The sequence below is a fragment of the Pongo pygmaeus genome, chromosome 16, assembly GCF_028885625.2.
Source record: "Pongo pygmaeus isolate AG05252 chromosome 16, NHGRI_mPonPyg2-v2.0_pri, whole genome shotgun sequence".
Taxonomy (NCBI): domain Eukaryota; kingdom Metazoa; phylum Chordata; class Mammalia; order Primates; family Hominidae; genus Pongo; species Pongo pygmaeus.
Window position 1 is genome coordinate 19767055 of NC_072389.2, and position 24943 is coordinate 19791997.

The 24943-nt window shown below is 36.7% G+C and overlaps 1 protein-coding gene and 1 non-coding gene across 3 annotated transcripts in view; both read left to right on the forward strand.

Moving 5' to 3' along the window:
• Positions 1-24943, forward strand: part of LOC134738233 (POTE ankyrin domain family member B) — a 33931-nt gene that overhangs the window by 3577 nt on the left and 5411 nt on the right. For both annotated transcript variants that reach the window (XM_063652452.1, XM_063652453.1), the window contains exons 3-10: positions 1467-1581; positions 1741-1914; positions 6436-6542; positions 7863-8000; positions 10479-10549; positions 16367-16437; positions 17847-17891; positions 18937-19103. In XM_063652452.1, the coding sequence (XP_063508522.1) occupies positions 1467-1581; positions 1741-1914; positions 6436-6542; positions 7863-8000; positions 10479-10549; positions 16367-16437; positions 17847-17891; positions 18937-19103 (888 nt within the window). The remainder of the gene's footprint in view (positions 1-1466; positions 1582-1740; positions 1915-6435; positions 6543-7862; positions 8001-10478; positions 10550-16366; positions 16438-17846; positions 17892-18936; positions 19104-24943) is intronic.
• LOC129019264 (U6 spliceosomal RNA) lies at positions 9249-9355 on the forward strand. Its single transcript, XR_008495595.2, has one exon. It is a non-coding gene; the product is annotated as a U6 spliceosomal RNA (small nuclear RNA).

The following is a 24943-nucleotide window of genomic DNA, read 5'->3' on the forward strand; positions in this document are numbered from 1 at the left end:
ATAAGTCCTGGGTAAAGACTCTTTTAGCTGTTTTAAGAAATTAAATGTGGTACATAAACAGCATGGAATACTATGTAGCCATAAAAGAAAGAACAAGAGCCTGTCCTTTGCAGGGACATGGATGGTGTTGAAGGCCATTATCCTTAACAAACTAACATAGGAAGAGAAAACCAAATACTGCATGGTCTCACTTATAGTTGGGAGCTAAATGAGGTGAACACACAGACACCCAGAGGGAAGCAACACACACTGGGGCCTATCAGAGGGTGGAGGGTGGGAGGAAGGAAAGAAGCAGGAAATAGAACTAATGGGTACTGGGCTTAACACCTGGGTAATGAAATAGTCTGTACAACCAACCCCCTGGTGCACGTTTACTTATGTTAACCAACCTGCACATCCTGCACCTGTATCCCCGAATGTAAAAGTTGAAAAAAGCTCCACAAATAGTTTCATAAATCCATTTTAAAAAGAGAAAATTTATAACAGTCTTAAATCCTAATATGGATGATTGGAAATATCTGATGTACATACATTGTATAAATCTAAGTATTGAAAAAAATGAGCCCATGCTATTCATTTGAATTTCAAGTTTTCTTTGGCTTAAAGTTTTTGAAAACCAAAGTAAGAAATAGATTATTTTAGCAAATTGTTTTTGTTTTCACCTCAGCCCTCTTATTCCATAGTTCTTTTAAGAACTAAAATTTATCTAAATGCTAGTCATCTGACTGGAACTGCCCCAGACCTGTTATATTATAACATATTCTACTTAATGTAAGGCACCAGGGATTGTACGATGCCACATTATTTTATGTCTCACTAAGAGAATTATTTAAATGCTGCCAATTATAGTTATAGCAAATCATGAATTATAAGTAGTATTTCAGTGTAAGAAATGTTAAAACATGGAGACAATGATCATCTTAGAATCACTAAAATACAATACAATGCTACCTGTAATCTTTAAAATGTATCTGAAAGTGTAGGTATAATTGTATCATTTCTCTTAATGCAAATGTTGTCTTTAGTGGTATCAGTAAAAATTATAATATCTTAAAGTTTTGAGCTGTTGTGTTAGAAACTATTCTATGTTTTGCGTAGAGTCTTATTTAAGCATTACAGTGGTTTCCTCTGAGAAATTGGCTATTTTCATTCCCATTTTATTGATGAGGAAATTGAAACACAAAAAGGCTAAGCAATAGCTAGGAAGCGACAGAGCTTCAAGTAGGATTCCAGCCCAAGTTGAGTGTCATCCAAGGGCTATGCTCTTTCTATTCAAATAGGCTGCTCTTTCATTAATACAGTGAGTAATGAGAGGTAATAAGTAGTGTGCTTTCTTCAAAGGAAAATTAAGTTTGTTTTGAAGGCAGAGTAATAGCAGGCTATTCAGTGTTTACAATTACATGAATCATTGATGTGGCTGTAGCTAGTGCACTACAATCTCCTAAAAAGTCTTCTCACTCTCATAGGACTGCTCTACATTTGGCCTCTGCCAATGGAAATTCAGAAGTAGTAAAACTCCTGTTGGACAGACGATGTCAACTTAATGTCCTTGACAACAAAAAAAGGACAGCTCTGATAAAGGTATGCAGTAGTCAACTATATCAGCGTGAGATGGGTTTGATTTCAATAGATAGCATAAAAATGAGTTTTCTCATTTAAATGTAACTACTTGGTGAAAGCTGTGGAAGGTTATTTTGAATTCCTAGGACTTATAATTTGTTTTTGGTCTAATAATGACAGGCCGTACAATGCCAGGAAGATGAATGTGCGTTAATGTTGCTGGAACATGGCACTGATCCAAATATTCCAGATGAGTATGGAAATACCGCTCTACACTATGCTATCTACAATGAAGATAAATTAATGGCCAAAGCACTGCTCTTATACGGTGCTGATATTGAATCAAAAAACAAGGTATAGATCTACCAATTTTATCTTCAAAATACTGAAATGTATTCGTGTTAACATTGACCTGTGTAAGGGCTAGTTTTCCATATTTGGAAGCTCAAGCATAACCTGAATGAAAATATTTTGAAATGACTTAATTTTCTAAGACTTTATTTTAAATATTGTTTCTTTTAAAGAAGCATTAGAGGGTACAGTTTTTTCAGTGCATTTGTGGTTAAAGCATTTTTTAAAAAACATTGAATTTGTAAAAGGTAATACTTTTTTTTTTTTTCAATTCTTCCCTGCCAAGTTTTTTTCCCTAATGAATGTAAAATGACAAAATTTGCCCTGGAAATAGGTTTTACATTAAAACTCCAAGAAAACTTAAACAAGTTTCAGTGAATAGTAATCCTGCTGCTTTGGCAAATTCCTGAAAAAAAACACTAATAGATATGAGGTGATGTATCTCTCAGTGGCAAGGCTTAAGATATTTCTGATTGCTCATGAGGCAGAAATGGAAAGGGAAAAATGCAGCAATCCGAAATATCAAGGCCAACTTAGAAATTAGGTAATGGGGGAAAAGACCATGAAGAGGTTTTGTGTGTGTGTGTGTGTTGTTGTTGTTGTTGTTGTTGTTGTTCATTTGTTTCCTTTGTATGGTGAGACAAGGTTCTTTTCCATTTTAGAGAATGACAGTTTTCAGTTTGGAAGAGGGAGTTAGTGGGTTGTAAACTGCCTAGAGATCAATTTTAGGAGGGCTCTGAGGAACCAGATTGGCAGTGAATATGTGGTAATGTAGTGGGAAACCCTTGAGCAGAAGGAATAACAAGTAATTAACTGACTTAGTATCCTATTCTGGTAGAAATGGCCAATTAGAGTCTCAACTCTGCTTTCAATTCAAGAATGTCTTGGTGGGAAGGTGGGAGATAAGGGGCTTGTAGGTAACAAGATCAGGTTGGATTTTGAGTTCACTAGACCTTGTTCTACTCTTACCAGGGAAAATTTTGTGGTATTTTCAGCAAATGAGTCTCTCTCCTACTCTTTCCTCTTTTTGGCCAAATCCTCAAATGATAAAGGGAATTGTTTATGTGAATGAGAGATGAGACTGAAATAATTGTCTATTGCACTAGCTTCCAGCTAGAGTTGTACATTCCGATTACCTCAGGAAAATTTTTAAATAATCTTCAAGTCTAGGCTTTCCCCTGAAGGTTTTGATAGAGTAAGTCTAATAAAGCCTGGATATGTATGTTTAAAAATGTTTCCTTGAAGCCAGGCATGGTGGTGCAGGGCTGTAGTCTCAGCTGCTAGGGAGGCTGAGGTGGGAGGATTGCTTGAGCTTAGGAGTTCTAGTCTAGCCTGGTCAACATAATGAGACCCTGTCTTTAACAACAATAACAACAACGACAAATTTCTCGAAATCCGGATACACTCCTGCTTAAGAACCACTGAATACATAAGTGTAATATGTAAATTCTTATATCTCAGAAACTTCAGATATTTCTAGAAGAGTTGGAATTGGATATGTGCTAATTCCTTTAAATCTTTCCTTTCCAATAACATTAATCTAAATTTTTGTTTGTTTGTTTTTGAGATGGGGTCTCACTCTGTTCCCCAGGCTGGAGTGCAGTGGTGCAATCACAGCTCACCACAGCCTTGACGTCCCTAAGCTCAGGTGGTCCTCCAATCTGTTTTTATATTTTTTTTTTAGTAGAGATGAGGTGTTTGCCATGTTTCTTAGGCTGATCTTGAACTCCTGGGCTCAAGTGAATCACCCACCTCAGCCTCCCAAAATGCTAGGATTACAGGTGTGAGCCACCATTCCTGGCCTAGTCTGACTTATCTCTGTCATTGAGACATTAAAATGAATATTATTGGCACTATCTATCAGCTTACAGAATAATACCTTTTCCTTTCTACCATCAGTTATTCACTGCCATTCAGAAGGTCTTTAGAAATTTGCAGTGAGTAGTCTTCCAATAAGTAGAGGATGGCCCTCTCAGGACTTTGTGTCCCTTTGTTCAATCATTCAAGTGCTTAGCTCAGTAAGTCGTTGTTAAGAGCAGAGTTTTCTCAGTTAGAATTGTAGCAAATTCTAAACCTTTTTTGTCAATTGAAGCTGTATTATGGACTATCCAATATGTCTCTTAAGTTTGTAGAGCTTTGGCTTAATCAGGATGGCATGTTTAAACACTAAAAACCATGGAGTTATTAAGAATACGGATAGGAATTCTGTTAGTTTCAGTAATCCTATGAACTGATTATCTGTCTAGTTAACAATCTGGAAAAATTAAATACAAATAGATTTTAAATGAATGAATGTTGGAAAAATTCTTGAAATGGGCAGTATGAGTATTAATAGCAATTTTTATTGCACGTTGGAGCTTGAACTTTTGGTAAAACATGTGAAACTAAAGAAATATTTTACATTCAAATTCTTGCTTTATACACAACAATTTTGTCTTAGGGTTGGATAATATAGAGATAAAAGATACAGCCCCTGCCCTCAAGAAGCTCTTTGTTTAAATGAAAAAAAAATTATCATCCAAAAGTACCATGCCAAATGCTGGTTTAGAAGCAAAGAGTCTTGGAAACAGTAAATGTTTAAAGTGAGTTTTTGTATAAGGTGTAAGGAAGAGATCCAGTTTCAGCTTTCTGCATATGGCTAGCCAGTTTTCCCAGCACCATTTATTAAATAGGGAATCCTTTCCCCATTGCTTGTTTTTCTCTGGTTTGTCAAAGATCAGATAGTTGTAGATAGGCAGCGTTATTTCTGAGGGCTCTGTTCTGTTCCATTGATCTATATCTCTGTTTTGGTACCAGTACCATGCTGTTTTGGTTACTGTAGCCTTGTAGTATAGTTTGAAGTCAGGTAGCGTGATGCCTCCAGCTTTGTTCTTTTGGTTTAGGATTGACTTGGCGATGCGGGCTCTTTTTTGGTTCCATGTGAACTTTAGTTTTTTCCAATTCTGTGAAGAACGTCATTGGTAGCTTGATGGGGATGGCATTGAATCTATAAATTAGCTTGGGCAGTATGGCTATTTTCATGATATTGATTCTTCCTACCCATGAGCATGGAATGTTCTTCCATTTGTCTGTATCCTCTTTTATTTCATTGAGCAGTGGTTTGTAGTTCTCCTTGAAGAGGTCCTTCACATCCCTTGTAAGTTGGATTCCTAGGTATTTTATTCTCTTTGAAGCAATTGTGAATGGGAGTTCACTCATGATTTGGCTCTCTGCTTGTCTGTTATTGGTGTATAAGAATGCTTCCTTACACCTTATACAAAAACTAATTCAAGATGGATTAAAGACTTAAATGTTATACCTAACACCATAAAAACCCTAGAAGAAAACCTAGGCATTACCATTCAGGACATAGGCATGGGCAAGGACTTCATGTCTAAAACACCAAAAGCAATGGCAACAAAAGCCAAAATTGACAAATGGGATCTAATTAAACTAAAGAGCTCCTGCACAGCAAAAGAAACTACCATCAGAGTGAACAGGTAACCTACAAAATGGGAGAAAATTTTCACAACCTACTCATCTGACAAAGGGCTAGTATCCAGAATCTACAATGAACTCAAACAAATTTACAAGAAAAAAGCAAACAACCCCATCAAAAAAGTCAGGAAACAACAGGTGCTGGAGAGGATGTGGAGAAATAGGAACACTTTGACACTGTTGGTGGGACTGTAAACTAGTTCAACCATTGTGGAAGTCGGTGTGGGGATTCCTCAGGGATCTAGAACTAGAAATACCATTTGACCCAGCCATCCCATTACTGGGTATATACCCAAAGGACTATAAATCATGCTGCTATGAAGACACATACACACGTATGTTTATTGCGGCACTATTCACAATAGCAAAGACTTGGAACCAACCCAAATGTCCAACAATGATAGACTGGATTAAGAAAATGTGGCACATATACACCTTGGAATACTATGCAGCCATAAAAAATGATGAGTTCATGTCCTTTGTAGGGACATGGATGAAATTGGAAATCATCATTCTCAGTAAACTATCACAAGGACAAAAACCAAACACCGCATGTTCTCACTCATAGGTGGGAATTGAACAATGAGAACACATGGACACAAGAAGGGGAACATCACACTGTGGGGACTGTTGTGGGGTGGGGAGAGGGAGGAGGGATAGCGTTAGGAGATATATCTAATGCCAAATGATGAGTTAATGGGTGCAGCACACCAGCATGGCACATGTATACATGTGTAACTAACCTGCACATTGTGCACATGCACCCTAAAACTTAAAGTATAATAAAAAAAATTTTTAAACAAAAATAAAATAAAAAAATAAAGTGAGTTTTTAAGATGATCAGAGTTAATGTGGTGAGGCAGAGAAGGGGTGTTTCCAAGGGGAGTGGCATGTGGGAAAGTACAGAAAAGTGAGAAGGAAGCGACTACATTTTATTTACTTTCTATGAGTGTAAGTCCATAGGATCTTATATAAAGCTTCCAATTCAGTTGACAAATACATAATTTTTTGAATTACATATTGTTTTTGTTTTATATTGTTTTACAGTATGGCCTCACACCACTTTTGCTTGGCGTACATGGACAAAAACAGCAAGTGGTGAAATTTTTAATCAAGAAAAAAGCTAATTTAAATGCACTTGATAGATATGGAAGGTATGGTTATTTCTTTTGATCTGTGTGTTGTACTAGATTGATAGTCACTCAAGTCATAAATAATAAATTAATAAGACTAAATTATACTTATTGGGATATAGTGATCAGTATCAACACAAATCAGTTAAGTAGAAAAGCAATTATTTGGACTGGGCAACATAAAGAACTGTTTTAGTAGGATTCATCTTCTCTTATTATATTGACTGATGTTATTTGTTGTATGATGTTTTTGGTTACATGATCTTATGTTAGCTAAAGGGATTTCATATTAATTTTATGAAGTTTGAACTTTAACTTTGTTTACTTTATGACTCAGTATTGAACTTCTTAACCTTTTCTAGTAGTTTCTAACCTCTGTGTCTTATATGCTTTTCCACTAAATATGCTGTATTAAACATAAATAGGAGTTGAAAATCCTTTTGTCTTCTCAATGACTCTGCTTTAAGTTGCTTTCTTTGAAGAATATTAATGTTAGCTTATCCCTACATGACAATTAATTGCTGTTCCCACATACTGTGGGTTGAACAGCTTTTTTCCTTTTTTATTTCCAGTGTATTTTGATGTTTTTATTTTTAGTTGGTATGGAGAGAGGGAGTGAAGATAGTTTTAAGTGGATACACTTTTCCTTTAATGAAGGCAAGCCGTAGGTGGGTGATAAAGAGAAAAGAGCTAGGCTTTGGATTCACACAAGACTGGGTTTAATTCCTAACTTTCTTACTTGTTATGTGTGTGACATTAGGAACGTTATTTACCACCCAATATGTTGTCATATGTGAAAAGTAGGAGAATATATCCTTCAAAGTTGGCTGTGCATAAGCAAGAAAGATATATGTGGCATTTAATTCAGTGCCTAGCACATGCTTATTGGCATCATTAACTGAAACTCCTGTGACTGCTATTCTTATCATTATTATTAATATTACTGCTTTCAGCATGCAGAGAGCTGTTATTTATCTTGCCCCCTAGCTAATTTTCTATTACAGCGTATCAGTCTAGGGAAGCTGTGACAAAATCTTCACTTAAATCTTTGTCCACTTCAGATAAGTGGCCCTAGCATTGTTTCTTGCCCATCAAAGGACATTAAATTAGTCGCTTCTGCTATGCAATACCCCACTGAGATAAAAGGTTTCCTTTTTGTCCCTTCCTTTTAACCTTGGTAGTATTTTACAAAGATGAACTCTGGAGCACCCAAGATACTTATGTCTTTTAGCGCATGTAAATGTTTGATTCTGCATGGACAGGCAAGATGTGAAATTGGTAAAGTATATCAAATTAGCTTTTGAAATAACTTTATTACGGTTCCTATCTCTGTCATTTTAGGACTGCTCTCATACTTGCTGTATGTTGTGGATCAGCAAGTACAGTCAGCCTTCTACTTGAGCAAAATATTGATGTATCTTCTCAAGACCTATCTGGACAGACGGCTAGAGAGTATGCTGTTTCCAGTCATCATAATGTGTAAGTGTTTACATTAAAAGGCTAGTTAATGCTAAATTGAGGTTTAAAATAATTATAACAGTTGCATCTTACATATCAGGTGAGATGTCATAGTTTCGTTCAGGTAGTTTTCGAGTGGCAGTGAGTTAGTCCCCTGCATCAGCCAGAAATCAGACAAAAAGCAAGACAAGTTAGAAGTACCAATGGGTGCAGGATTCTTTACCTCAGGACTTTTAAGACCTTTATCCTTAGAGACCCCAATATTGTTCATTTCATCCAAGTATAACATCTATGCATGGGATAAAAAAGAGTGTCACATCTTTGATTTTTCTGATTAGTTATTTGGGTCTTGAAATGTCCAGTTTAGCAGAAAGTCTTGTACTGTCTTCTGGGGACTATCTCCTACATTCTCCTTGAATTTTTCAAGAACAGAAGGGGTTCACTAAATCCAAGGAAGACAGTCCCTTTTATCAAGTCAGAAGGAGGAGAAAAAAAAGGACATTCCAATCATTCTGTTGTTTCCGTTGTTTCTGTTGCTGCATTGTTGCCACTCAAACTGGTCCTGCTTCCTGGTAATTGTTGACCTTTGACACCAAGATGCCCTTACTGATTCAGATCCCTCAAGTCTTCATGGCAATTCATACAGTGACTTTGAAGTTACAACATTTTTTAGTTCCCTTACCTATGCTTGTATGCTCAGCCATTGTTCCCAAAGCACCAGCACCCTGCTCTGGTCGCTGGGCATCCTGACTTTATCCGCACACAAAGTGAGCAAATTGACCCTTCCTCCCGTATTCAGAACCTAATGTGGAACCCACATCTTAGCCAGGAATTAGCTGAGACCTTCATGGTAAGAGATCCTTTCAGGCCGTTGTTGGTCTTTTCTCTAGCAGATATTAGGTGGGCTTGTTCTAAAGGGTCAGAAGGGCTCAAATAATGTGGCAGAAAGAGATTAGTGTTTGTTTCTTCTTTGCTACCAGATCTGTACTGTGAGACACCTTTATATCCTGTATAGAAACTTAGGCAGTAGAAAGTCCCATATGAGCCTTCCCTGAACAGTAGCTCCCAGTTGTGGTTGGCCCCTTGAATGATGTGATTTACATGATAATGAAAATCGTCCAAGCTGCTTCCATCTCTAGCTCAAGATTTTAAAATATTTTCAAATTGTACCTCGCAGGAAGCCATTGAAGAGAATTCTCAGAATCTTAAGTAAGTAGTGATGAGTCATGGACAAGAGCCAAACCTTGTCCATAACTCATCACTAATCATGTGCTTGCTTCGGCGGCACATATCCTAAAATTGGAACAATACAGAGAAAGTTAGCATGGCTTCTGCATAAGGAGGCAGCACAACTTTTTGAAGCATTCCATATTTCATGCAGTCACTGGAAGGTCATTTGACTACTTGCTGACTAGCTCTAAGGAAACAGTGTGAATCAAAGCAAAATGGGTGCCACCAAAATATTGAAATTGTGATTTGTGCTGCAAAAATAATCATGGAAGATGATGGTCTATGAGATGATTTAGAGCTGAATAATGTGTTCAGTGCAAAATATATTATAAGTATGTATGTCAAAAATTAGAGAATGCCAACTTGCAGCTTCTTCATGAAAACTGAAAAAAAATAAAAGTAGAGTTTTGGTCTCCCATGTCAGCTGGAATTGAACATCAATATAAAGCATTATCCCGACAAACATCTGCTGGCTCAGAGTTTGAGTCTGTAGAGAAGGATCACTGGTCCAAGCCAGGTCTTAACATCCATTGGTTTTTCTGCCCTTGGCATAACAAATTGGTCAACTCCGTAATAGTGAACAATCACATTATCTACTTTAATGAGATATTTATGAAAAAATTTAGTTACAAACTATGACATAGTTGAGATGCCCTGAATTATAAGCCATAAGGAGTAGGACAACTAAGAAGCAAAATCAGGACTTAATAACATTTTCTGAAAACTACAACATTTGCATATTAGAACCTATGAACAAAATACACATTGGGTTTTATTTGGAATTCCAAGATAATTTTAGTCATAAAGTTTAGGAACAGATTATTCCATTGCTTTACTATTTGTCTGAGCATTAAAAAATGTTATCTTGTTAAATCTTTATAACAACCTAGTGAAATAAGGCAGCAAAGTCCTCACTTTGTAGAAGACATTGAGCCTAAGAGAAGCAAGTTGTCCAAGAACAAATAGCTGTTCATTATGGAGCTAGGACTTATGCAGAGTTGGGACACTTTCTACTATGTCATGCTAATGCAAGCTGATTTGCTGGGTCACAGTGCCCTTGATTTATGAGCATTTCACCTTATTTTTTTTCTTCTTTAATTAGAAGCTTAAAGAGAAGTTTATAGAATGTACCCATAGGTGGATGGGATAATACTGTTAAGTTCTGATATTATGATATTGTTTGAAATACTCTAAGAATTTTACATTTGGTAAGTATTTTTTATATCAGTATTAAAATAGTAATTTGGTTTATTACATTTTTATACATAGAATTTGTGAATTACTTTCTGACTATAAAGAAAAACAGATGCTAAAAATCTCTTCTGAAAACAGCAATCCAGGTAAGACTTGTGATAATGAATTACTTTAGGTCAGTTGTCCCTAATGTTTTTGGCAGCAGGGACCGGTTTTGTGGAAGACAATCTTTCCATGGGCTGGGGGAAGGTGGGGATGGTTTCAGGATTATTCAACCATGTTTCATTTACTGTGCTACTTTATTTATATTATTATTACATTGTAATATATAATGAAATAATTATACAACTTACCATAATATAGAATCCGTGGAAACTCTGAGCTTATTTTTCTGCAACTAGATGGTCTCATCTGGGGGCAAAGTGAGACAGTGACATATCATCAGGCATTAGATTCTCTATGAAGCACACAACCTAGATCCCTCAGATGAGCAGTTCACAACAGGGTTCATGCTCCAATGAGTATCTAGTGCTATCACTGATCTGACTGGAGGCAGAGTTCAGGTGGTAATATGAGCCATGGGGTGTGGCTGTAAGTACAGGTGAAGCTTCCCTGGCTTGCCTGCTGCTCACCTCCTCCTGTGTGGTGTGGTTCATAATAGTCCATGGACTGGTACCAGTCTGTGGCCTGGGAGTTATAGACCCCTGCTCTGGGTGGTCCTATCATAGATAAAAAAATAAAAGTAGGGAATTTTTGATCACAAAAGAACGCCGAAGCACAAGTCACGTTACATATCCTTGTCCCAACGAGGTCTCACTATTACTGACTTCATTCCTCCTCATTTGCAGTTGGAAATAGATACATTTACTTTGTGGGAACAAGATGTGTTCTTCTACCTGCTGGTCAATTGTCTTGATAACAGTAATTTTGTTAGCACAAGATGCTCTGCTACCATTTCCCAAAAGATTGTCATAATAAATATACAAATTGCCCAACTCTAGGCTCAGCAGATTATAATAAAAGTAGAAAAATGTTTCACAATAACGAAAATACTAGTATGCCACCTGGTTGTGGACACCTAATACATTGTGTAATCCAAACTGTATGAGGACACCTTTAATTTAGCCATCTATTTATCAAAAAGCTTCTGTAAGTTAGGTTTTATAAATTGCAGGAGACAAAGATGGAATAGATGTAGTTTTGATCTTTAAGGTACTCATAATAGAGCTGTCTCTATTTCATTTCTGTGCTTTTTCAACAGAATTTACAAAGAAAACATTTCTATCTATGTTTTCACTTGTCCACTTAACAAATAACTATCAAATGTCTTTTACCATTTTTCTAATGCTACAGAACACACACAATTAAAAATACAGAAAGGAGCTTGTTATTATCATTGTCATTTTTATTATTTTACTACTTTATTCAGTGCTTACTGTGTGCTAGATGCCCACTGGAAGCTTATAATTATAATTTATTATATATTAATTATGTGCCAGACATATGTGATGAGGAATGAAAGTTTTGAAAAAAGTAGGTATGATTCAACGTAAGCATGCAGAGTGAGAAGAATTTTTCTAGGTAAAGAAGCAGAAGAATAATGTTTGGCAGAAGGAACATGCAACAAGATTGTGTGTTTGCCAGAAGAACATCTAATGAGATTGCCTGTTTGTCAGGAAGAGCAGCAAGTGCAAAAGACAAGATGCTGAGTGAACTTTGCAGGGTTTCTGAGCAGTTTGCTTTTGCTAGTACCAAAAGTGTGAGATACCAGAGGTTGGGAATGAGGTGAATACTTAGCTAAGGCAAGTTTATGGTAGACTTTTTTAATACTATAGAAATGAGTAGGTCTTATCCTGTGGGCCATGGGAAATTTACCAGGTAGAATGCTTTGGACTGTAAATACTAGATGAGCAGTGGCTGAAACAGTAGGAACCAGAGTTGTTTTGGTTGTTCAGTGATATCCTAGGATCCCACTTGTCCCTCTTTCAGCGGTGCTGTTGGCAGTGTTTTATTCATGTCTCCTTTCATGGTTGGCTAATCCGCAACAGCTCCAAACATCTTGTTCTCACAGCACAACATCTCAAGGGCTGCTTTTCTTCACGTGTGTCTTTTAAACAGGGAGAAAACTTAGAAGCATGCAAGGGGCTTCCTGTAACATTTCATTGGCTGGGTCACACCACATGCTCATTCCCAAACCAGGCACTGGGAAGGCAAATACATGACTAGCTTAGAATAAATATTTATCTTTCTGAGGCTGAAGAGGGGGATTGGGATAATAAATATCCCAATAGACTTGTGTTTCTTCTGCAAGAAAGAATAAGGAATGGCTATTGGTAGGGAGCCAACAATGTGTGCTGCAGGGGCTCATTGCAGAAATTTGAGCAGGGGAGTCACAAGATTAAATATGAGTATTAAGGCATATTCTGCTTATGGTGTAAAATGGGTTAGCAAGCTTTTTCTGTAAAGCACCAGGTGGGAAATATTTTAGACTATGTGGTCTCTGTCATATCTACTTAACCCTGCTGTTGTCTGCTGTTGTAGTGTGAAAGCCACCATGATTCTATATAAGCAAACAGGCATGACTGAGCTCCTATAAAACTTTCTTTACAAAGCCAAAAGGCAGATTGGATTTGGCCTGTGGCCTATAGTTTGCTGGGATTGATGGAAGATAACCATGTAAAGAAACCAGGAGACAAAGGAAGCTTTTGCTTATAGTCAGCTATAGTTTCCATGTCACACATCCTTGGACTAGTATCAATGTATTATAAGGTTTTCACCTGTCCATGGTGAAATAAAGTTTGGAATCTCAGTTACTCATTTTAATGTGTTGGCCTTTTTTTGATGTCATACTTTTTTCGTTTGTTTTGCTTAATTTTTTTCATGTAAGAAATAACATTACTAGTTGCCAGGGCTTTTTGTAATGAAAGGCATTTTGTAAATGTTTATGTTCTCAGTGGCAGTGGTAATATAAAGCAGAGGCAGAAGAGAGGTATAGTCAATATGATTTAGTGATAATTGAATGAGAAAGGTTTGGGGGACAGAGAGAAATGTCAGATAATTTACAGGTTTCTACATTGTACACTAGTATTTAACCTGGAGATGAGGAAGGAGTAGGAAATTTTCTGGTGAATACAGAAGAGCAAAGAGCAGCAGGTCAACAGGAATGACTATTTTTTTCTGTGCATGTTTAATGGAATATTCATGTAGGATATTTTGAGTAGGTAATTGGATAACCAGCATTTATAACTCGCATCCTACTAGTTTGACTCTCAGTAATAAGACTTGTCAAAGATCCGAGAATCTGAAAGTTGATGATAAATTTTCATGTGTATCACCATCCGTGACCGAAAGTCAGCATCCACAGAACACAGAATTGGGACAGATGAACTTAATGGATAAAGATGAATATCAGAGTTGTGTTCCTCTTAGGGAATGATACTGTCCATGACCTGTGTGAGTCACAGCTTCCAGAAAAGAAAGAGAGCAAGGAGCATATTAAGGAAGCCCAGCTAAGTCAATCCTAGAGTGCCCTGCTTGACTTCATGTCATAGTTCTGACTTCTAAAAAATCATTTTCTGCAAAATGTGCTTTGTGTTTTTCCCCTCTTGCAGCCTGCAGCCAAACAGAATCCCTTTAGCCGGGCATTTTTGTGTTCTTCCTTTAAACAAAGCAACATATAAATAATAAAAAAGAAGTAAGAGAAAGAGTGTTTTTTGTATAGGCTAGCATTTAACGTAAACTTGAGAGCGAGTACTAGGATTATACTTAGAACTTAAGGACTGGGTAGGAAGACTAGCTAGAAATCTAAAGATTGCTGACTCAAACACAATGTGGTTTTCTTGCTTTATTGTCACAGCTCTGAATTCACAACTATTAGTTATATTCATATACACTATAACTTTATAAAGCACCTTCCCAAATATTAAGTGATTTGTTATAATTTCTATGACTTATTACAGAATTGACTTTCCAAGTGTTCATGAAAATTATTGAGAATTTGCTACATAATATCATCTCAGCTGTGTCCACATGAGCTAGCTGTCACCTTGTCTTAATGAATAATGGCTCACTAGGAATATTGGTTTTGGCATTAAAATGATCTACATCTAAATGCAGATAGGACCAGGGACCACTCTTGAACGTTAATGTCTAAGCATCTTAAAATTACACATAAGGCTTTCATAATCTGACTTCTGCCCTACTCTACATCTTTAGCCCTTTTCCCTGTGTGCCCTTTCTCTAGCATTACTGAGCTGCTGGTAATGCCCTACTCACTCCTCCTTCTATTGTAGGCAAATGCTTTCACTCTTTCAGGCCTTGCTCCTGCTCTTGCTGCTGCCTGGCATGCTGTCACCCTTTCCTGCCCTCTACCCCTTTTAATCTTGCTAGCCTCAATATTTAAATCTCTGCTTGGGCAGGTGTTCTAGAAAAGCCGTCCCTGGCAGGCTTTATTTTCATTCTTTTTAAACCCTAACACTTAGCATGTATGTAGCAGGACTCAGTAAGAAATTTCTGAGTAAAATAAAGACTGTTGTTACAAAGATGATGTGCAAGACTGTCCTCTGCAGTCTTGGAGCAGAGGCGACAGACATGTGGAGGAATAATGTACAGTTCAGGTGGTAAAGATGCAGTAGAAAAATCAGTGAAGTACTAAGGCAACCTCAAGGAAGGAGTTACCTGTTTATCTGGGGAAAGACCTGCAGAATCAAGGAAAACTTCCCATAGCATTGTTTTAAAAGATGAAAATAAGGCTGGGTGTGGTGGCTCACATCTGTAATTCCAGCATTTTGGGAGGCTGGAGCAGGTGGATCACAAGGTCAAAAGATCAGGACCATCCTGGCCAATGGTGAAACCCCATCTCTACTAAAAATACGAAAATTAGCTGGGCATGATGGTGTGTGCCTGTAATCCCAGCTTCTCAGGAGACTGAGACAGGAGAATCGTATGAACCAGGGAGTCAGAGGTTGCAGTGAGCTGAGATTGTGCCACTGCACTCCAGCCTGGTGACAGAGCAAGACCCTGGCTCAAACAGACAAACAAACAAAAAAGAAAAATGAAAATAAATTTGTCATAATAGTGGACAGAAATATTTTAGATGTTAAGAAGACATTGTACACTAATAAAGGTGTCAGCAGTAATTTTGGAAATCATTTATAAGGTACTATTGTTGCAGAAAACAGGAGGCAGGAGAGACCAGTGGGTCAAACAAGAGGATTTCATTTAGGTGTGCACCAGCTCAGTGGATTTGCATCAAAAAGTTGAGCCCTGAACAAAGACAGGGGTTGGCTTATATAGGCAAACTTACAGAAGCAGAACAAAGGCAGTTAATCATATAGTGACAGTTTTGCAACCTCAGCATAGCTTGTGACCTTGCAGCTGCATTGAAGGAAAACAAGAATTTGCAAAATATTTGCATTTGTAAAAATAGCTATGAGTAAATGCTGACGGGAAGGGGAGATGGTAAAGGAATTTGTTTTCTTAACCTTGCTCTTGGATGTCTCGAGCCCATACCTGTGGGCTCTGGCTTCTCAAACAGGGTCACCACAACCTTTCCTGGGCCCTGCCTGTTACTATCCTTAGAGTCAGAGTAGCTAAGTGCAGGAAAACTTGTTTCTCTTTAAAACTAGATTTCCTTTTCTTTACATCTACTTCTTCACTATTAGGAAGTGAACAACATACTGAGTTACCTTATATGTTTCTACTGTATTTTAAAGTTGTGTCTCTGGTGGTTTCGTTCATTTATGTTGGGTGGATGAATTTGTGAATGAATCACATCAGGTGTCTCCCCAAGTGGTTTGTTGAAGTTTTGGAGAATTATTTCCTAAGTAACTATTTCATGAAAGACTAAACACTCAGTTTATGAAATAAAATAAAATGTTGTCTTCAATCTATTTTTATAAAGGCAATAGTTTTTAACTGTTCTAAGTGGTTCATTTTAATTGAATATATGGATTTCTCAACAGAACAAGACTTAAAGCTGACATCAGAGGAAGAGTCGCAAAGGCTTAAAGTCAGTGAAAATAGCCAGCCAGAGGCATGGAAAATTTTAAATTTAAATTTTTGATTTAATGTTGTTTTCTTTGCTTTAATAATATTAGATAGTCCAAATGAAATTACCTTTCAGACTAGGTTTTAAGAATCAACAGATTCTTTTTTTTAAGAATTTTTTAATAGATTCTTAAAATTTATTTTAATAAATTCAGCAATCTCATTAACAGAAGAATCAATAAATTCTAATTTAACATTTGATATTTAGCTTAAAAACATAACCACTATAAAATTTAAAATACTCTTATTTTATAGTATTCTTATTTAAAATATTCTTATCTGCCTTTTTGATTAGCTTATAGCTAATCTTTCCTTTTGGAATAGAGGCAAAAACATATTCCAGAACTTTGTTTGTTCTTTTATTTTTACAACACCCTAACATGATAAAGAAAGTAACATCAATTATTGGATTATATTATTAAGCAATAGAACTATGAACAATGTAACACTGATGGTCCCTGAGCTGGATTCATAGTTAAAGAGTAATCATGGCCAGTGATTGAAAATCTGCAGTTTTATATTGTCAGTCACTGATACCAAGGTTAAAGATATATTCTGCCTTGTGGTCTCTCATTGACCTCAGTGTTTCTGTTCAGGGAGGGAACCAGGTCATAAAAGCAACCCAACTGCCTATTACAAGAATCATATCTTGCAGAATGGGACATTTGGTGTTAGTGCACAAACACAATAACCTTCTACATTATTTCAGTTGCAGAAAATCAGTACAGATTATTAAAAAATTTTATCCACTGTAATTATTACACATTAGAATATATTAGAACTGGACTTCAGCAGATAATCTAGATACATAACACTATCATATTACAGCATATAATTTCAATTAAAATTTAAGAATTTGCATTTCTTTCTGTTTGTTGTTGATTTCAGCTGCTAATAATTTAAAGCGTGCCTAAAATCCAGTGAGGAATCTTTTAAAAAAGCACTTCAGTGCACTATAGGGGCTCACTAGTTAGGGTTTTGTGAGATATACTCTTTTCAAGTGAGGAAGCCTTTGGAACACTGCAAATCATCTGCTAATTCATTTTTGGTAGATTTAACACATAACAAATTAAGTTTAGTCCAAACAAATGGTGACAAAGTTAAGTTTGCTGGTTCATGTTTTTATTCTCCCTTTGTCTAAGGTGAATTATTTTTCACATGTTAGTCAGAAGCCAATGACGTGGCAGTAGCTAAACACAGATTTAAAAAGTTAATTCTTAATTTTAATTATTTATTTATTTAATTATTTTAACAGTTAAATTTTAATTTTATTTTCTAATTTTTCATGTCCATACTTGATTACTTAAGAATAAAATTATTTTAACATGCATTCCAAAAGAGGAGACATCACAGAAATACAACAAGCAAATTAACCTTCTATTTTTGCATCTGCAGAAAATGTCTCAAGAACCAGAAATAAATAAGGACTGTGATAGAGAGGTATACCTTTATGTTCAAATGTTCCTGTTGAATTAGATTTTTATGTTATGTTGTTTAGCAAAGTGTAGTAAGTGTAGGCATACATGATCCTATCATGTAAGTAGCATAAATCACCAGTGAAAATTTTAATATTTAACTCAGAAAGAATTCTGTACATTGAGTTTTCAAGAGATACAAATCCTAGAGAGATTCTTTCATTATTATGGAACAATCCTGAATGGTGCCACCATAAAATGCTAGGTAATGCCACTTTAGGAGCTTTGGACCAATCATTTTATCTTTCTTGGTTTTAGTCTGATTATCACTAGATAATGTGGCTAAAGAAGATAATTACTTATTCTTTGTAACTTCCAGCTAGAAAATTGTATAGCTATTGAATGTGAAATTTGGGGAGCATCTCATTTTCTGGAAGTCCACACTTGCACCTCAGCATTTTCACTCTGCTCCTTGTGTTCTGGCAAACTTTGGTTTTCATGTTTCAGTGAGCACCATCATGTTTTTGATATCCAGGAACCAAATGAAAAAAGAACGATCAAAGGCAGTGGGGGAGAAGAATATCTTAGTGCAGAAAAGGGCAATCTTCCTTTCTATTCCTGAAGCCCCACAGTGTCTCATCCTCTACATCTGAGTGTTTAATGTAAAATCTAGGTGGTAAAGACAGAAGACACATTTTGTGTCTATGTCTTTTTATTTTTGTGTTCCCATGAGTCAAATAGGGTAAATTCATATATAAGATTCTGAAGAGTTTTTGGGAATAAAAGCACAAAATGAAGGAGGGCCCTTTTTGAATTTTGGAAAATTCTGTTTTATTCAGTCAAACAGCAATCAAGCAAACTTTACAAAAATTTCAATGATATACTAATGACACGATAATTACATCTTAAAATTATATGGTAATAATTCTGTATATATGACCAAATTTAAGTGTGAAATATTTTTAATGACTAAAATAATGACAAACTGAGTCAATTGATAAAATCAATTAAAAAGGTTATTTTTATTCAATAAAGTGATAACCATCCTTAATATCAAACTTCCACTCAAGGTTGAAGAAGAAATGGAGAAGCACGGAAGTAATCATGTGGGATTACCAGAAAACCTGACTAATGGTGCCACTGCTGGCAATGGTGATGATGGATCAATTCCACAAAGGAAGAGCAGAACACCTGAAAATCAGCAATTTCCTGACACTGAGAATGAAGAGTATCACAGGTAAGCCTATGGCAACATTTAACAGGACATAAGTATATGCTGTCAAACTAATCCTAATTTGGACTAATATTCATGATGAACAAATTTTATACTTTTACTAGAATATTCAGCCTTGCCTGTTAATCAGAAAAATGAAAATCAGTAAACAATGAGTTACCGTTTTTTCCAGTCATTAATTTATTTGAAAAATAACCAGTATTGGCAAATGTGAGGGAAAAGGCATTTTCTTTTCTTTTTAATGAACTTTTATTTTAGCTTCAGAAGTTCATGTGCAGGTTTATTATATAGGTAAACTGTATCATGGAGGTTTGGACTACAGATTATTTCATCAGCCACATAATAAGCAAAATACTCGAAAGATAGTTTTTTGGTTGTCTCCCTCCTGCCACACTCCACCCTCAAGTAGACCCTGGTGTCTATTATTCTCCTCTTTGTGTCCGTGAGTTCTCATTGTTTAGTTCCCACTAATGAGTAAGAATGTGTGGCATTTGATTTTCTGTTCCTGCATTAGTTTGCTTAGGATAATGGCCTCCAGCTCCATGTGTGTTGCTGCAAAGGAAATGGTCTCATTGAAAAAGACATTTCATACACTGTTGGTAAATACATTTTGAACATTAATTTAGTAGCATATTCACACACACACATATATAACATAGTAAGGATATATATGTATGTTAAGGATATTTGTATAGATTTGTCACATATATACTTACATATAAGGATGTTTCTTACAGCATTATTATATCAAAAAGAGGGATCCTTATCAATAGGAATTTATCATTATCAAAAGTAAATCCTTACCAATAGGAAATAGCTCAATTTTCATACCCAGAAAATAATACAGTATGCAACCATTTTTTACAAATGAGGTTAGATCTAGAGTATACTATTTCACAATTAAAATGTATTTAAAGCATTTAGTTTGGTAACACATCTTAAGATAATTTTGTTAGAATTCTTGTAATATTTGCTGTGTTGCAAATGGAAGCTACATGCTACATTGACACTGTACCTTGTTAGCAATGAGATTGCTAGTTATTAAATTTTTGTTGTCAGTGCCTGAGTGCCAAAATATTGCACCCTCAATCTGAATATTGCCAAGGGATTGTACATGGGGATCTATATTTAATATAAACATTTGAGTATATTGGGTAAAACTTTTATTAAAATATATCAAAGGATCTTTCATCTGCTAAACCAGGAGCTGGCCAGCTTTTTCTGCAAAGAGCTAGTTAGTAAATATTTTAGGCTTTGTGGACTATATATATATATTTTTTTGAGACAGGATCTCTGTTGCCCAGGCTGGAGTGCAATTGTGTGATCACAGCTCACTGCAGCCTTGACTTTCTGGGCTCTAGTGATCCTCCCACCTCAGCCTCTCTACTAGCTGGGACAACAAGTGTGCAACATCACACCCAGCTAATTGACTCTATGGACTGTAAAGTGAATAAGCATGGCTGTGTTCCAAGATTCTTTACTTGCAAAAACAGGCAGTGGGCTGGATTTGGCCCACAGGTGCTAATTTGCTGACCCTTGTGCTAAAAGGAAGGTGCTGCTAATGCAGTGACTCTTATTTGTAAAAGTGCCCGGCATGTGTGACATTATCTTTCCTTTGAGAAAAGGATATATTTCAGTATTCACCTCACCATATTTTTCCACAGTGACTTCATATAATTTTTAAAATTTCATTTGTAAAATAAGATTATTTTCTGCATTTCTGCCACTTTATTCCTGTTAATAGAACTCAGTATTTTATTGTGATCAATTACTCTGTATATTTGATGAGTATCAACTGTCCTAAAATTGGCTGATTTTTATCAAGCAAGAAATAGTCTCCTTGAAACTTTCAGTATTTCTTGGTCTTTATGTATAAGCATGAACAAAATGATAATCAGCTTATGTAATCTAGAAATGTTCAAGGCGACTTTTAGTTCTATAGTTTTAAGAATTTAACACCTCGCATTTTTAATGCCACATGTGTATAATTTTTATAACCTTTAAAATATATAATTGTTATATAAAATTTGAAACTATTTGTCTATTACTTTTCCTTGACTGTGGAAGAAAATTACAGCATCCTCAGTCATGACTCCTAAGTATGATGTCCTTAAAAGAACTGTCTACACTCACGAACTCAAATTTTCTTTTCATTCCCTCTTGATCCCACACAAGTAAGTCTTCAGTTTCAGCAGTCCTCCAACGTTGCTTTTCCTCAAGATTATCACTAATTTTTTTCTGTAATAAATCTAGGCACTTTTCTTCCACCTCATTTTATTTAATCTGTCAGCAATATTTGAGCCAATGGAGGGCATCTCATCCCTAACAGCATCTTCACTTGGCTTTCAGGACCTCACTCCCTCAGGCTTTTCCTCCTGCCTTTCTAGTCCATTCATCATGGTCTGTTTTGCTTGCTCCTCCTCATCTTTCCCCTTTTGGACATTGTTGTTTCCCAGGGCTCAGTCCTCAATCTTCTTTCCCGTGACTTTTTCTTTTTCTTTTTTGGAGACAGAGTTTCACTCTGTCACCCAGGCTGGAGTTCAGTGGTGTGATCTCGGCTCACTACAACTTCTGCCTCCTGAGTTCAAACGATTCTCTTGCTTCTGCCTCCTGAGTAGCTGGCATTACAGGTGCGCACCACCATGCCCGGCTGATTTTTGTATTTTTAGTAGAGACTGCATTTCCCCACGCTGGCCAGCCTGGTCTTAAACTCCTGACCTCAGGGGATCTGTCTGCCTTGGCCTCACAAAGTGTTGGGATTACAGGTATGAGCCACTGCACCCGGCCCCTCGTGACTTTTTCTACTGTGTATATGCTAGTGACTTCCAAATGTATGTCTCCAGCTCAGATCTTGCTCCCTAATTCTAGATTTCTATATCAGCCTGCCTATGTGACATCTCTATTTGGTTAGTTATTGGGTATCACACACTTGTCAGATCCGAAATTGGGCTACTGATGTCCTTCCTGAAATCTACACCTCATGTAGTCTTTCCTACTTTGGTTAAGGGCAACTCTTCCAGTTGCTCTGCCAAAAATCTCGGTGTCATTCTTGACTCATCTCTCTCTCTCTCTCTCTCTCTGATACCTCACATCTAATCTCTCAGTAAATCTTGTCAGGTCTACCTGAAGAATATGTCCAGAAGCCAGTCATATCTTGTACATCTGAGCCACCTTCATCCGCAGTCTAGATGAGTGTCATAGACTGGGAATTGATCATCCTGGCTTTTAAAAACTTCCATTTTTATCAATTCTTAACTCAGTGGATGTATTTAAAACATAAGTCAAATTGTGTCATTCCCCTGCCCCAGCCCTTCTGATTGTCTCCCATTTCACTCTGAGTACGTGTCAAATTTCCTCCTAATTTATCTCCCTTGCTCTGCTTCAGCCACACTGAATTCTTGCCATCCCTTATCTACCCCTAGTGCTTAAAGACTGCAGGCAAACCTCTGTGCTTGGCAGTTCCCTGTGTCTGGAATGCTTCTTCCCCAGATATCCTCCTAGCTTTCTCTTTCCATTCCTTCAGTTCTTTATTTAAAAATCCCTTTCTAAGAAGAAGAGGAAAAAGGGTAAAAAGAAACACATTAAGGAACAACCACTTTCTGAGGAAGAACCGTGTGCTACCCAGATGCGTCATGCTTAAGGTTCAATTGGGAGCCTACCAGGGATGCTCTCTAATGTAATGAAGGGAAGGTTCAGTGAAACAAAGTGATTTATCATCTGTAACTTCAAACCCATTTGCATCTTGACATCAACGCTGTTAACCTTATGTCATCATTTCTTAGAGTCTTTGATATACAAATAAAAGGTTTTTTGTATTAGAAAAAAAAATCCCCTTTCTCAGCAGGGACTTTTCTGACCATCCCAACTTTCCCACCACCCTCCCCATCGAACACATAAACATTTCATTTTCCTGCTTTAGTTTTTCTCCTCTAACATACTGTATATTTTGCCTTATCTGTCTGTTGTTATTGTGTGTTTTTCTCACTCTCATGAATAGGGTTTTTATTTTTCACTACCATATCCTCACTGCCTAGAAAAAGGCCTAGCATATTGGATGAAGCTACCTAATAAATACTTATTAAATGAGTGAATCAGGTTTATCCTGGATATATTTTTTGATTAATTCTCACTTTAAAAATGTTTGACATGGTTCATTCTAACAGTTTTGCCCAGTAATTACATGCATTTTTAAAATTGTTTTGGCTCTTTATAATAAGCTACATTCTTTATATTAATTTTTTTATTTAGAGAGAAGAGCCCAATATTGTGGTTATTCACTATTTATTCTTTTACTAGTAATCATAATTGTAATTATGGCAAACTGAGTCAGAGGAATTGCAAACTTTACTGGTATTTTATTTTATTTTATTTTATTTTATTGAAATGGAGTCTTGCTGTATCCCCCAGGCTGGAGTTCAGTGGCATGATCTCAGATCACTGCAACCTCCGCCTTCTGGTTCATGCATTTCTCCTCCCTCAGTCTCCCAGGGAGCTGGGATTACAGGAGCATGCCACGACGCCCGGCTAATATTTGTATTTTTAGTAGAGATGGGGTTTCACCCTGTTGGTCAGGCTGGTCTCGAACTCTGTACCTCAGGTGATCCACCCACTTTGGCCTTTCAAAGTACTGGGATTACAGGCATGAGCCACTGAGCCTGGCCACTAGTATTTTATTTTTTAAAAAAGTAAGGTGGCACATTTAATAGACTTACAAATTCTTTTCAAGGGATTATGAACCTTTGGTGTTTGAAATAAAGAGACAGAGTTGGAATTTTTTGCTTCCTATAGTAAGAGGAATACTGGTCAGGCACTGTCTATGCTGATGGAGCAGGTGCTGCTGCATGGCTGTATTTCAGAAGCAAGCTGCTCACATTGATATTGGTTGGTGAGCAAGATCAGTGGTCATTGATTGATTGACTAGATTTCAAACTGGCTCTGGGTGGCTTCTTGTTACCATTGGTACAGGTCATTTCTTTCCTAAGTTAGAGTCAACTTTAACCAAAAATTTTCTGTATAAAAGTTCCCTTCAATTAACTATGTTCAAAATGAAACTATTTTATATTCCAGAATTGTAGACTTCATTTTAAAATTTTGGTCAAGATGAATTGGTTAATAATAGCTCTCAGGAAGATCGGTTTTCTTTTTTTTTTTTTTTAATTTCTTTTTTTATCATTATTATTATTATTATAGTTTAGGTTTTATGGTACATGTGCGCAATGTGCAGGTAAGTTACATATGTATACATGTGCCATGCTGGTGCGCTGCACCCACTAACTCGTCATCTAGCATTAGGTATATCTCCCAATGCTATCCCTCCCCCCTCCCCCCTCCCCCCACCCCACAACAGTCCCCGAAGTGTGATGTTCCCCTTCCTGTGTCCATGTGTTCTCATTGTTCAATTCCCACCTATGAGTGAGAATATGCAGTGTTTGGTTTTTTGTTCTTGCGATAGTTTACTGAGAATGATGATTTCCAATTTCATCCATGTCCCTACAAAGGACATGAACTCATCGTTTTTTATGGCTGCATAGTATTCCATGGTGTATATGTGCCACATTTTCTTAATCCAGTCTATCATTGTTGGACATTTGGGTTGGTTCCAAGTCTTTGCTATTGTGAATAATGCTGCAATAAACATACGTGTGCATGTGTCTTTACAGCAGCATGATTTATAGTCCTTTGGGTATATACCCAGTAATGGGATGGCTGGGTCAAATGGAATTTCTAGTTCTAGATCCCTGAGGAATCGCCACACTGACTTCCACAATGGTTGAACTAGTTTACAGTCCCACCAACAGTGTAAAAGTGTTCCTATTTCTCCACATCCTCTCCAGCACCTGTTG